Source organism: Perna viridis, chromosome 9 (genome assembly GCF_037379345.1).
Source record: "Perna viridis isolate PV_CMFRI_1.1 ecotype Kerala chromosome 9, ASM3737934v1, whole genome shotgun sequence".
Taxonomy (NCBI): Eukaryota; Metazoa; Mollusca; class Bivalvia; order Mytilida; family Mytilidae; genus Perna; species Perna viridis.
Genome location: NC_142453.1, coordinates 27,945,577 through 27,958,278, shown reverse-complemented (window position 1 = coordinate 27,958,278; position 12,702 = coordinate 27,945,577). Strand labels below are relative to the sequence as shown.

At 33.4% G+C, this 12,702-nt stretch overlaps 2 protein-coding genes across 6 annotated transcripts in view; one reads left to right on the top strand and one right to left on the bottom strand.

The window, feature by feature from the left end:
* Positions 1–10,487, top strand: part of LOC148607606 (uncharacterized) — a 146,354-nt gene extending 135,867 nt beyond the window's left edge. Inside the window, exons 1-2 of one of the 5 annotated variants that reach the window (XM_088544714.1) lie at positions 6,619–6,722; positions 7,718–10,487. In XM_088544714.1, coding sequence (XP_088400840.1) covers positions 7,719–10,355 — 2,637 coding nt within the window. In that variant the 5' untranslated portion in view covers positions 6,619–6,722; position 7,718 and the 3' untranslated portion in view covers positions 10,356–10,487. Of the gene's footprint in view, positions 1–6,618; positions 6,890–7,717 lie in introns of those variants that run through there. The other 4 variants (XM_088544711.1, XM_088544712.1, XM_088544710.1 and 1 more) reach the window with 4 other exon arrangements.
* On the bottom strand, positions 121–5,262 carry LOC148607607 (MORN repeat-containing protein 3-like). The gene is made up of 5 exons (XM_088544730.1): positions 4,977–5,262; positions 3,550–3,704; positions 3,019–3,178; positions 2,359–2,543; positions 121–829 (listed from the first exon to the last, which is right to left on the bottom strand). Exons 1-5 carry the CDS (start codon positions 5,119–5,121, stop codon positions 761–763), a joined length of 714 nt encoding a protein of 237 aa, XP_088400856.1. The 5' UTR covers positions 5,122–5,262; the 3' UTR covers positions 121–760.
* Positions 10,488–12,702: the final 2,215 nt, after the last annotated feature.

Sequence of the window (12,702 nt, the reverse complement as noted above, 5' to 3'; positions counted from 1 at the left end):
TTTCTGTCTTAAAAGATAAAAGTGCAATATTATCTCTCTAGTGCTTCATTTTTTTTGTCTTCTCTGTGATATTGTTTCATACATGTACATGCTGAATTTTGAGTCTCAAGAAAGAATACATTTTCTGTGTTTCATAGAATTTATTCTCATCTTTCAACCTATTTTCATTCAATATCACAGTACAAAATCTCATATGAAAGCACTATCAACCATTAAAAACTGAAACATACATACAAACAGCCTCTTAAACTCACTAGCTACTCACACAAAGTACATTCAGTACTCTTGGGAGAAAGACATGTATCCCTATACTGACACCGTCACATATTTAGAACAATTTGGATTTGTCATATACTGAAAGAAAATTACCAACCCTTCTTTTTGTAATATAAAATTACAATATTGTACATCTATGTAAATAAAATGAGACAAGAAGAAAATATAAAAGTAATTTTAAATGCATTACAAGTTATTCCCCTTTAAAATTCTAAACTACAAATGTTTTGGTACATTTATGTTCAAACAAAAACATTAGAAACATTATTCAGAATTTCAGTAGACACCAGAAACTTACAAACGAAATATAAAGAACAATTTTTAGGGTTTTCCAACTAGAAGTAAAATATTGTGTCTTTTTCAATGTTCCTTGAAAGAATATCAGGGGAAATAACCCCAATATATGTGAAACTTAAATGACACTTGTATTAGGTTTGTTATACAAAGTAAAAATTATAAAGGCAGTATTTTAAGACATATTGAATTAATCATGATCTTGTAAAAATTGTTCTTCAGCTTCCTGTAAAACTGCATCTGGATTCATTAATTTTACCTGAAATAGAAGGAATATGATACCTCTATTACTATTATAATTAGAAATGTTAACATGCCAAGCAAAGTAACTATATTCATATATTTAGATTAAAATATAACTTTTTTGTATATGTACTATATTATAAATGTTTGTTTCAACTCTTTATCTTCTACCCCTATATCACATATATCACACCTCAAGACATATATTGCATACCCTATATCACACCTCTAGACCTATATCACACCCCTACACCTATATTGCACCCCTTCACAGAACATACTTGGAGTATGGTTAAAATATATAATATAATGAATGTGACATGTTAAAATCTGTGTCACATGCTGTATCAACTTGACCTATATCACCCTGCCGGCTGGTGGCCCTTGACGGGATATAGGAGTGTCGGGTTGATACAGCATGTGATACAGATTTTGACATGTAGTATTCAGTATATATCACCTTGATAAGTATTTAAAATTAGCATATATCATGTAGGTAAAAAAAAAATTTAAATGCCAGAAACTTTTTCTCACAAGCTGGATTATTATGGTAAATCTTTTGACATTGACTAGATTTCAATACCAAAATCTATGGGTAAAAATAAAACATCAAAACCATGTTATACATGATACATACATGTGTAATATGAGGAAGAAGTCAGTTGTAAGCAAGATAGGCCTTATCGATAGATATGTCACATATATCCTAGGTACATTGTACAAGTAGACATGGGATAACTTCTCTAAGGACCAAATTGGTCCATATTTTAAACTTTTGTTGTTTCATTACGAGTATTTGTAATACATCATTTCCAGTCAGACTGAAATCAGACTGTCAGTAGTCTTCCTTGCTAATAAATGTAGGATTTAAATTAAATGCATGAACACATTAAACTCAGAAGTTACTGAGGTGTATTTAAAAAGACTTAGGTAGCGAAGAAGCATTATCTGATTTCTAGGAAAATATTCCCCAAACCACACTACAACAAATGAAATGCCGTATATTGGAATATTTTCTTGTCAGGTTCTTAGGAGGTTTTCTATGAACATGAAATGCAAGTTTAATTTTGGTGCATTCAGAATGAAAAATCATCTGAAAATAGCTGAAATATTCCTGCTTGGACGTTAAACCCCAACAAATGAACAAAAACAGAATGAAAAATTTAACATTTCGGCATTTTCAAAGGTGGAAACAAACCTTCATGCATTGTCCTAGAAGGACTACAACCCAACCAGTGACAAACCTTCATGCATTGTCCTAGAAGGACTATAACCCAACCAGTGATAAATGAATTGATGCTGTTTACATGGATAAAATGAAGTGTCATTTTTGTTTTATTACTTAGTAGTATAACAATCAGATACTTGTAGTTGTAAAGATCATTAGAAACATATACATTTTCAAATCTTTCAATACCTTATATAAATATTCTAAATTTTTACATACATTATATTTTGGTGTGTTTAATTCTGGCACTTTCAAGAGAAGCAACAATAAACAAAATAAAATTTAAACTAAAATATCCAAATTTACTGTCAACTTACATCAGGAATAGGATATTTTGTTGGTTCAGGTGCCCCCTCTCTATCAAAATCTCTCATGTTTCCACATTTGGCAATATCATCTTTCCATACTCCCTCGTAAACTTGACCTCTTGTTAGGTAGAAGAATTTTCCAGGACCATTTTTTTTATCGTCTTTCCAAGATCCTTCATAACGATTCTCATTTGCTATGGGTGGAAAACACATGAATTAAACATAGCAATATTTTATTAGAAAAAATACTTAAAAAGCATACACATTCAACTAGCTAACTTTTGGTCTAATTGATGTAGGATTAATTCGGTCGATTTCTTTCTAATGACCTTTTGTTAACTATTGATGAACAAATCATTTTACACATTATTTAGTGGTCTATTTTCAAAGAAAGTTCAAAAAATATATTAAAAAAAAGTAACTTAAACTTAATCATACACAAAATTGTAGGTAAATGTGCTGTAATAGTATGCTTTTAATCCTAGCTGGGTGCCAATTTTCTCAGCTTCTAATTTTGTTATACTTAGTTTCAAGATTTTTTAATTCAGAAATTTTAGGGCATTAATGTTATTAAAAGAAATTAAAATTTTCTTTAAAAAGTTCATTATTTGACCAGCCAACAAAAATTTGTTCGTATACTGTGTATCTATAAATAAAAATAGAACATACTTAATCTAACCATGCCTTGACCATTTCTCTCGTCATCGTACCATTCTCCTTCATAGATTGTCCCATCACTAAAGTACATGCGACCCCAGCCACTTCTTTTATCAGCATACCATTCACCTTCATAGTATTCTGTATCTGAGTAAAACTGTGTTCCATAACCCTACATAAACAAAGGCAAAAATATTATCAAGGGGGATAACTCAACCAGTACATATATGAACTTTTCTTAAATATTATCAAGGGGATAACTCAACTTTTCTTAAATATTCTACTTTGTTTTGTTTGCTACTTTTGTAAGTCACTTTGTTTTTGTTTGTGTTTATTTTATTAAAAATTCTTTACTGATGGTTATTTTTGTGTGTTTTTAGTTTATTTTGGCGTTGGAATCTGTAAACTCAGTATAAGTTAGTATCTATTTACAGTGCACTTGTATTATCTAGAATTCAAATACTGAAACATCATTTTTTCAATCATCCAACAATAAAATATAAATGACCTGGCAAAAAATTGTATGTATGAATTTTCACATACATGTCTCATATCATTTTTCCACCCTCCTGAGTACTCCTTCCTAAATCCTCCTCCTGACCTAGGAACACTGTAGGTACCAAACCCATTTCTCTTTCCTTTCTTCCAATCTCCATCATAGATTGCACCATTTTCTTTCCATTTGTATGTGCCTTTACCTTATCAATAGAAAATGTTATTTTGCATTAAAATCTATCATTACAATTAAATGTGGGAGGTCAAAGGCTCCTGCCAATGGGATTTATCTTGCCTATTCAAAATAATTATGCCATCTTGGTGGCTTATTGTTTTTGCTCAGTTGTCTCTTAAATGTTACTTATCTTTTTTTTAATGCATCAGCAAATGTCATGCTCATCAAAGACTAAAAACTATGTGTAATGAAAAAGATTGAACGGTCCAGATTGAAGCTCATAAAATTTGAGAAATCTCAAAAACTTTAAAATTGATGGCTGTTGCTTTTCTACAGAGTGACATAGTAGATATCCCTACAATTTAAGGATATTTTACAATCTTATATACTAAGATGGCACCAAGGTAAAAACAATAGCTTGCCAGTGCCAGTGCAAGAGTTAGTGGAATACTTAAATGTATTCTTTTTCCTAGACAGTCCCTAATTAAATTCATTAGGTATCTCTCAATACCAAAATGAAATAAAGACAAATGACTGACTATCGTGGTCTAATCTTTTCCCAACACAACCTATTTCCAGTTCAATCACAAATTTGTATTTTTTTTGTAAGGAAGAACAGGGGTTTGTACGTGTGGATCATACATCATCAAGGTCAGGTCAAGAGGTATTTACTTACATATTCAAATTAGTCTAACATTTCATATATGGTATATTTTTTTATAATTTCACCATTGTGATTTATTGTACATCCTAAAAATATGTGTATGCATTCAAAATTAGATACTTATTTTAATACTGATTTTTTTTTAACTACAATTAAATTAACAGAACTGAATAATGGTCTGTTATATGTATATAGTAGACATTCCTCACTAAAATCAGATGATAAGTAATGAATGCTTGACCAAGAAATTTACTTCTGCACCATAACCAGGATAAACAAAAACAATAATGGCAGCTGATGACCCTCGTCATTAATCAATTTCTTAAGTATGTCAGCATTTACAGTTATATTTTTGTCGACATATGATAGAAGAATATTGTGTATAAAAACAAAACATCAATTGTTGTTTTGAATTTTCATCAAAAACTTAATATTTTAAACAACAGAAAGGTGTTAATAAATGCATAAAGTTTTTTTTGGCATAAAAATAAATATTAGTCCAATTAAACATTTAAGACGCATCCATGGAAGGTATTGTCACATATACAGCCTGATAATAGAACATTTCTTACTCAGGTAGACTTCGTCGTTTTAAGTAAGAAGTCAATCTGTATTTAAAACAAACTAATAACCTACCATCTTTTTTGTTGTCCAGCCATTCGCCTGTATATTGGTCACCGTTGACAGAATAAACAGTGTTACGGATGCCTTTCTTTTGTGCCAGGTAATCCCAATCTTTCCATAAAGGTTCTTTGCGTTTTGCTTCTTTTAAATGAGGCATTGTCAAGATATTGAAGATGGTTTTGTAATGTAAACAATCACTGTCACCTTTCCATGTGTGTACAAAAATAAATCAGCGGTAGTTTACTCGTGTCGTCATGGTAGTACCGGAAATCGTAAAGGGGCGTTACAATAATGAGTTATTCCCCTTCTACCGCAAAAACAACTGACTCGGTCAAATCTTGGAAAACATATTAAAACAGTTGGCTGACTCAGCCGGACATAGCTGCTTTATCAGTACAAAAAGTAAAAGAGAAAAAAAAACTACTACAATAATTCTATTTAAATCCACTCATCCAGGGAATTCGAAGTCATCTCTAAAATTTACGTTATGTAATGCTAACCCTTGGAGTGGAGTGCTGCTATGATCCTTTGTAATATATGGTGGTGGTGGGAATCGTAGATTGTCATTCTATACCAGTATGGACTGAACCGATTTATACTGGATCCACACCTTTTATAAGCACATTTATTGTACCTGCAATAGTATAATAAAAGATGCTCACAAGATTATTATTTGGTCTTGAGCTGACCTACATTTTACGAAGTGGGAGTCGAAAAGACTATTATTTACCAAATAACTGAAGCATATTCAGCATTGCAGCTGTACGTCTTATAATAGATGCTGAATTATATTATGTTATATTAGCAACGGTAGCTCAGTTGTAAAGAGGGTTGCCAGGAGGAAAATGGCAAGGAAACAACGGAACTCTGTCCGGACAGTTGGTTCATTGCACTTGTGAAACGATTTGCCATCCCCACATTTCTTACAGATAGGGATAATGTATCGTGAGAAAAAAAAACGTGTTTACTAAACACCAGCAAATTTAGGCCGAATAATCTGATACAAAAAACAGCAAAGGGTATGGCTCTTTAATTTCTCAGTAATGAACATTGCAAAATTGAACCAAGCCGAAAAGCTCGTACATTGTACAACATAATCAAAGTCTTCGAGTTTTATGAGACATAAAAAAATATGCGAGTATAAAAATGCGTCAACAATGAAAAACAATTACGTCATACAGAAAGTTGAAGAGCAACAGAGCAGATGATATCTGTTAAGTCACATCAAGTTGGAACTATTATATAATATATTCAAAACTTCACAAATATGTAGTTGCCAATCTTTATTCGACGAAATACACGAAACCTTAAGTAGTCGATACATGGCCTAGCAAAAATTTTACAAATACAGGATACAATCTAATAAGCTGAAGCAACACACTGAGTTTAAAATGACATCTGTGAGTAATCAAGATTGTTGGGAGGAAAACCCTGCAAAAACTAAAATGAGCAATAGGAAGTTTTCAAATAAATTTGAAACATCCCGTGAAACTGAAGATTCATATGAAGCAAATTTTATCGGTAATGAAGGATTGTCGAGTTCTAAACGCGAAAAAATAACGAAACTCTTACACGGCTACAAAAACGTTACGACGGTTCGACCGAGCTGGAAAGTAAATAGCCCGAATGACCTCTGACTCTGCAACTCCCACCTTTTTTTATTTGGATACTGATATGCAACTCCGCATATCAATATCCAAATAAAAAATAGGAGGGTTACAGGGTCAGAGGAAATTCGGACTAGACGCATGCGTTCAGGTATTCCCTACTTTTGTTTTCGTTTACCTGGTAGAGACTGTTTACTCATAACGATGCGAGCTCACACGTTTCGAGCAAGTGTGACTGCCAGTGAGTCTATATGTGTTTGTTTTAGTAAGGGTGAGAATCCTAAAATAACGGTGATATTTCACTTCCTCATTTAAAAGGTAAGTATGGATCCGTTTTTAAATAACTTACATACAAAAACAAATCTCGGTATCTGAGGTTAGAAAGCCAAATTAATAGGTGAAAAATCAGTGAGAAGAATATTTGAAACTAGGGAGATTACCACATTCATTAACAAATTCGCTAATTCAAGAGGATATCAATGGGATTATGAAAGTAAAATGCTTGGCCGGTCGCAGCTTGATACGACCATGCACAACTAAAGATGAAAGGAAAACGTTATAATCTTGATACAGCCTTGAATTTGTGGTTTAATGATGAACACAGTAAAAGCTTCTAACCGGAAAGAAAGTGGTCAAAGAACTTAAGATATAAAGAAATTATGAAACTGAAGTTGAAAAAAATATTTATTTTTTAGCATTTTATGTCCGTAATTCATTAAAGATTAGGAGCACAACCCTTTGAATCCATCAAAATCTTCCTTTTGTGGTATGAAGCCTTGTAGAAATATTTCAAAAAGATCCATACACAAACAAAAAATCTTGTTTTAGAAGTGTATTTTGCCCCTAATTCATAAATGGTTCAAGTCTCAACTCCATATTGAATCACAGCCTTTAAATTCTTCTGTTGTATGGGGCCTATGGTGCAATTCCATTGAGATTCATTCACTTATAGTCTATGTTTTGCAGAGAAACTAAATGACAACGCGGGCATCGGACGACGGCGACATGCATCATTTCATTATAATACCGCAGTTTGTTTTTTTTTTTTTTTGTGCTATAAAAAGCTATAAGTTAACAGAAAATTGTATTAATTCAGTCTTATTTTAGTTTTATTTTTTTTTTAAATTTGTCTCCTCTTTTTTATAGAATGCCTTGGGTTGACTCACTTTTGTGTTGTATACAGTATAAAGATCACGACGAAGCACGCCGACTTATGGAGGCTGGTTGTGAACCAGATGGAACAGCCCTATCGCCTGTATCACCTCTCCGTTTGTCGATGCAATGCAATGACATTGCTATCTTTGACCTGTTGGTTCAATATAAAGCCGATATCAATTTCCGAGATGAAAATGGCCAAACTGCAATTTTTGACTGTGTCGACGAAGACATAGGCATCAAATTTTTAGAAAAATTGTTATCATTGGGAGCTAAAACGGATATACAAGACAAATATTTCAGCACCCCGTTACACTTTGCCGCTTTCTTTGGAATTCCTGATAGGGTAAGTCTTATAATGGATCTGTCCAGCGACATCGTCAACTGTAAAAATTATTTTGGATATACAGCGTTGCATCACTGTATAAGAAATGTTGGTCTCCAGACAGAAGATGTGTTGTCAGTTTCTAAGATCCTTCTTGACGCTGGCGCAGACATAAATGCACAGGATGAATGGGGCAGGTCTAGCTTACATTTGGCAGCTGATCATTATTCACACGAGAAAATAGTGAGATTCCTTTTGACATATGCAACAAAGATTGATTTTAGCTTGAAGACAAAGGACGGAGACACTTTCTTACATTGCCTCTTAAGTAATCAATATCTTACACAATCATTTCTCTTAGAAGTGTTAGAATGTGACAAAGTATCCGAGAAAGATTTGAAGCTGATGCTAAATGAAAGGAACCATGAAGGTATCACGCCTCTGTGTCTACATTTAGAAAGTGCATTTGCAAACACAGCCGTAGTGCAAAAAATGATACAGTTTGGTGCCGACGTAAATGTTTCAGATTTCCTCGGTGTTTCGCCTTTAGTCCGAGCATGTGACTGCAGTCATGATGTTTCTAAACTTCTGCTTGAAAGTGGTGCAAATGCAAACGCGATAGACATGTATGGAAAAAATGCTTTATATTGTGCAATAGATACTAAAACAGTTGCTCTTTTGCTCGAACATGGAATTAACCTGTCAGCAAATGACTGTTGGGGCCGTTCACCTCTTTGCCAGAGACTTCATTTTTTTAACATGTCTGACGAAGAAAACAGCAACGCTTTCCTTATCGAAAAAGGTTCTGACGTCAACCATCGCGATATATTTGGGGGATCACTGCTTCACTACGCTGCTTATGATGCCGATGAAGAAGTAGTTTCACTGCTGTTGTCCAACGGAGGAGACGTCACTGAAAGAGACAATCAAGGCTTATCTGCAGTTGACATTGCAAAGATTAGAAGGAGAAGGGATGTCATAGACACGTTTCAAGACTTTACCGGTTGTGATTATGGTATTTTGAATGAACTACTGAACTTTACTCACCTTGAAGAAATCGAATATTCGGATGTCAAACAAATGGACAATCTTCAAAGGATGCTGAACATCCCAAAAGAAGTAAAACATATAGCAAAAAATGTATTGACATGGAATATGGCCGATGATAGTGTCATGGAGGAAAATGAAAATATTTGTGGATCACTCGTTAAACTTTTGGGATATATTGCAGAGAGAATGAACATAGTTGATGACCGATTCCGAGTAGAAATGTTTCAGTCTGGGAGCTCCTGTGAAGGTACCAAAACAGGTGATCCAAATGAATTTGATTTTGTATTCTGCCTCACCCAGTTTGGAGAAATATGTGATATAGTTGAAACTCACAATACCGACGCATCCGGTCTTGTGCATCTTGCATCTAAAATAACACCACCACCGAAAGAGTTCGCATATTTTTTCGATGACAGTGGAATGCTGCTTTCAACAAACATTAAAGAAGTGTTCGCAAGATATTTGAAGATTATATTAAGAGAACCGACAACTTGGTTATCTACAGGGTTTGAGTATGGAGGACCGACGATTAATTTTGAACCCAATTTCTCGGATCATCCGGTGTTCAGTTTCATAATAAACCAGATTGGACCGATTCACAAGAATTTGCATATAAGTGTAGATGTTGTTCCAGCCATCAGAGCGACAGGATGGTGGCCGTCAGGGTTGAATTTTGACAAATTGTCACTGGTTTCAAGTCATCTAAGAGCGGCTGGATGCCTGCTTTTGGTACAAGTTCCACGAATAGAAGGAAGTCATTTCAGAATTTCATGTTCTTTAACGGAATCAAATATTATGAAAACTCTGCCGAAATTAGTAAAAGATGGCTACATGCTTGCAAAATTGATGGCAACAGATGAATATTGCCCGGCAATAATCTTCGCAGAAGATGATCATAATGATGATTATTATGAATGCTCACATTGCGTAAATGAGGTAATAAAGTCATATATGCTGAAAAATTGCTTATTTCATATACTCGAAAGTGGTCCATTATTGAAACAAATCACAAATGGCTATACCTCAAGTGTAATTGACGTTACCGTTGAACTTTTTAAAAGATTGCGGACTGGAGCCAGAGCAAATTGCCTTCAAAATTATGTTTTACAAAGTCAGAACATATTTAGCTACCGCGATTTACATCTGCATGGTGTCTCAGAAGAAGAGGTTTTGCCGTTTACTTCAGAAGTGTGCAAAGAAATAGATGCTTACTGTACAGTCATATTGGGATGTCTAGGAGTATATGGGGACTAATTTTGTTTTTCACTTTTTTTTGTTGGGGTGGATGGTTTTAGTTGTTTTCTTTATGGTAGATCTATTTAGTTATTATTGTTTCTGCTATTATATGCACATGTGTAATGTGGAAATGTACCTTTGGCAGTTTTCTGTCTTTGTTTTTTTTCCAGACTTGAAGACTTATGAAAAGACACATCAGCGAATTTTAACATATAGTGTATTGCCAAGTGAAAGTAATCAAACAAGTTCAACATACCAACTTCTTCTCCATCTCTTTCCATGCCAAAACTAACCCTAATTTTACTTGTCCCAATGTGACCTTGATCTTTGAAATATGACCTTGCAAATCATACCGAAAAGACTGCATGCGCTTGGGTAAATAAATCCTAGGATTCATAAACAGTTGATGCTCTAACAGGCGTTTAATATCAAGAACAAATAGGTTTTTTTACATTGCTTTTTTAATTATCATACTCAATCATTCACAACATACTCATAGCATTAAAAAGCACGAACATTGGAATGGAAAGGTCATATTATTCTATCCTAAATTCTACAATCTTTCAATCTATTTTTCTCCTTTTATCTCCCATCACTCTTACACTTATAAACTAATTAATTTGTTCAAATTTTAAGAAAGAAACTCATAATTGTTCCATATTTAAGCCACTAAATGACTGCAAAAAGTATAGTGAAAAACCTGTCTAAAAGGAACCCTGAATTTCTAGAAACTTGTCCAAACCAGACATCTATTGAAAGTCCCTGCATACCAATTTCATAACATCCTGAAGCTGTGTAATTTTTACACCTATCTGAACAGAATAAATTCCTCGGCACACATTCACTTCAGTTAGATAGGTTTCAATGTACTGTTTGTAAGATGGGGACAACAGAGTCATACACAGATAGACAGGTTCAGATAGTTTCCTATACATACTCTATGAACATCATAAGTTTCTATCCTAAAAATATAAAACATAAGTTCTGGTACAACATGTACTTCAGGGGCAAATCCAAGGTTTTAGGTAAGGGGGTGTTAACAGAATTAAATGATGAGCGAAGCGAGGCAAAATAATTTTTTGGATGTAGAATTCATTTTAAAAAAATCGAGATTTCATGCATGTTTTTTTTCCTCCAAATTTTAGGGTATGGGGCATACACCTGGCATGCCTGTCCTTGGATCTGTGTCTGTTCTTATAAATATTTTCCTGTGGCTGACTAATTTTTAAGATATAATACTATAAGTTGTGAAGTGGCTTAGTTAACTGTAACCACATATTAAAGGAAAACAGGAACTAAATACAAACTTTATAAACTTAAAGGCGAAGATAAAAAGAAAGGGAAGCCCAAATATTTGGCCTTATGGCTTTCGTCGTGGGCAAAAAGCAATGAAAATTTTTAAGATATCAGTGAGGTAAACAGGAGTGTAGTAACTAACACTTTAAATATGCAACAAAAATGTTTCACTTCGCAAATCTTAAAAATGCTGCATTTGATGATCATGGTGATTTAATACCATCTATGTGAAATAAACCATAAATTCAAAATTAGGGATAATTTCATGCTACCATTTAAAACAACAAGAGTGGAACAAAATATACATGGTTTGAAGAACTATAAATTTTAATATAAAATATAATATTAAAGTAATGCAACTATTCTAAAAAGATTTAGATAAGAATAGTACACAGTTTTACAGGATTTGTAGAAGGGCTTGGTAGTCTCCATCTTGATTTATTTATATTTTTATATACCTGCTACCAGCAAGAAAAATATAGGGTAGGTATTAGGGAAATTGTTTTATTTTCCAAAAACATTTTACATTGAGTTCATTAGTAAACAATCTAGACTTTAAGGAGGTAGACCTATGGTAAGGGATTTAACTCATGAAATCAGTGATATGTTTGTATTGTATTCAATTTCACCAAAGCCACTCAAGCTTTTGTTTGAAGCAGAATAAAATCAATCCAAGTTGATTAGATGCTTACATAATATTGATGTAAAATGCTGAATACAAACATTCCAATGATTTTTAGGAGTAGTGCTTCAGACAAAATATGCTATAAAATGTCGTAAGGCACAAAAAAACTAGGGTAGGTCGTGCAGCAGGAAACAGACATGTTATTTGTTTCTACTGTTGAAAGTATTCAAAATCAAAGACCAATTTTATATTAAGGAGGTGGACCTAAGGTAAGGGACACAACTTTTACAAGTCATTGGAATGTTTGTATTCAGCATTTCACATCTGTCATATAAGCATCAACATAACTTGTACTGAAATCATTCTGTTTCAAATGAAAGCTTGAAAGACTTTGGTGAAATTGAATATGATACAAGCATATCACTGATTTCAAGAGTTATGTCC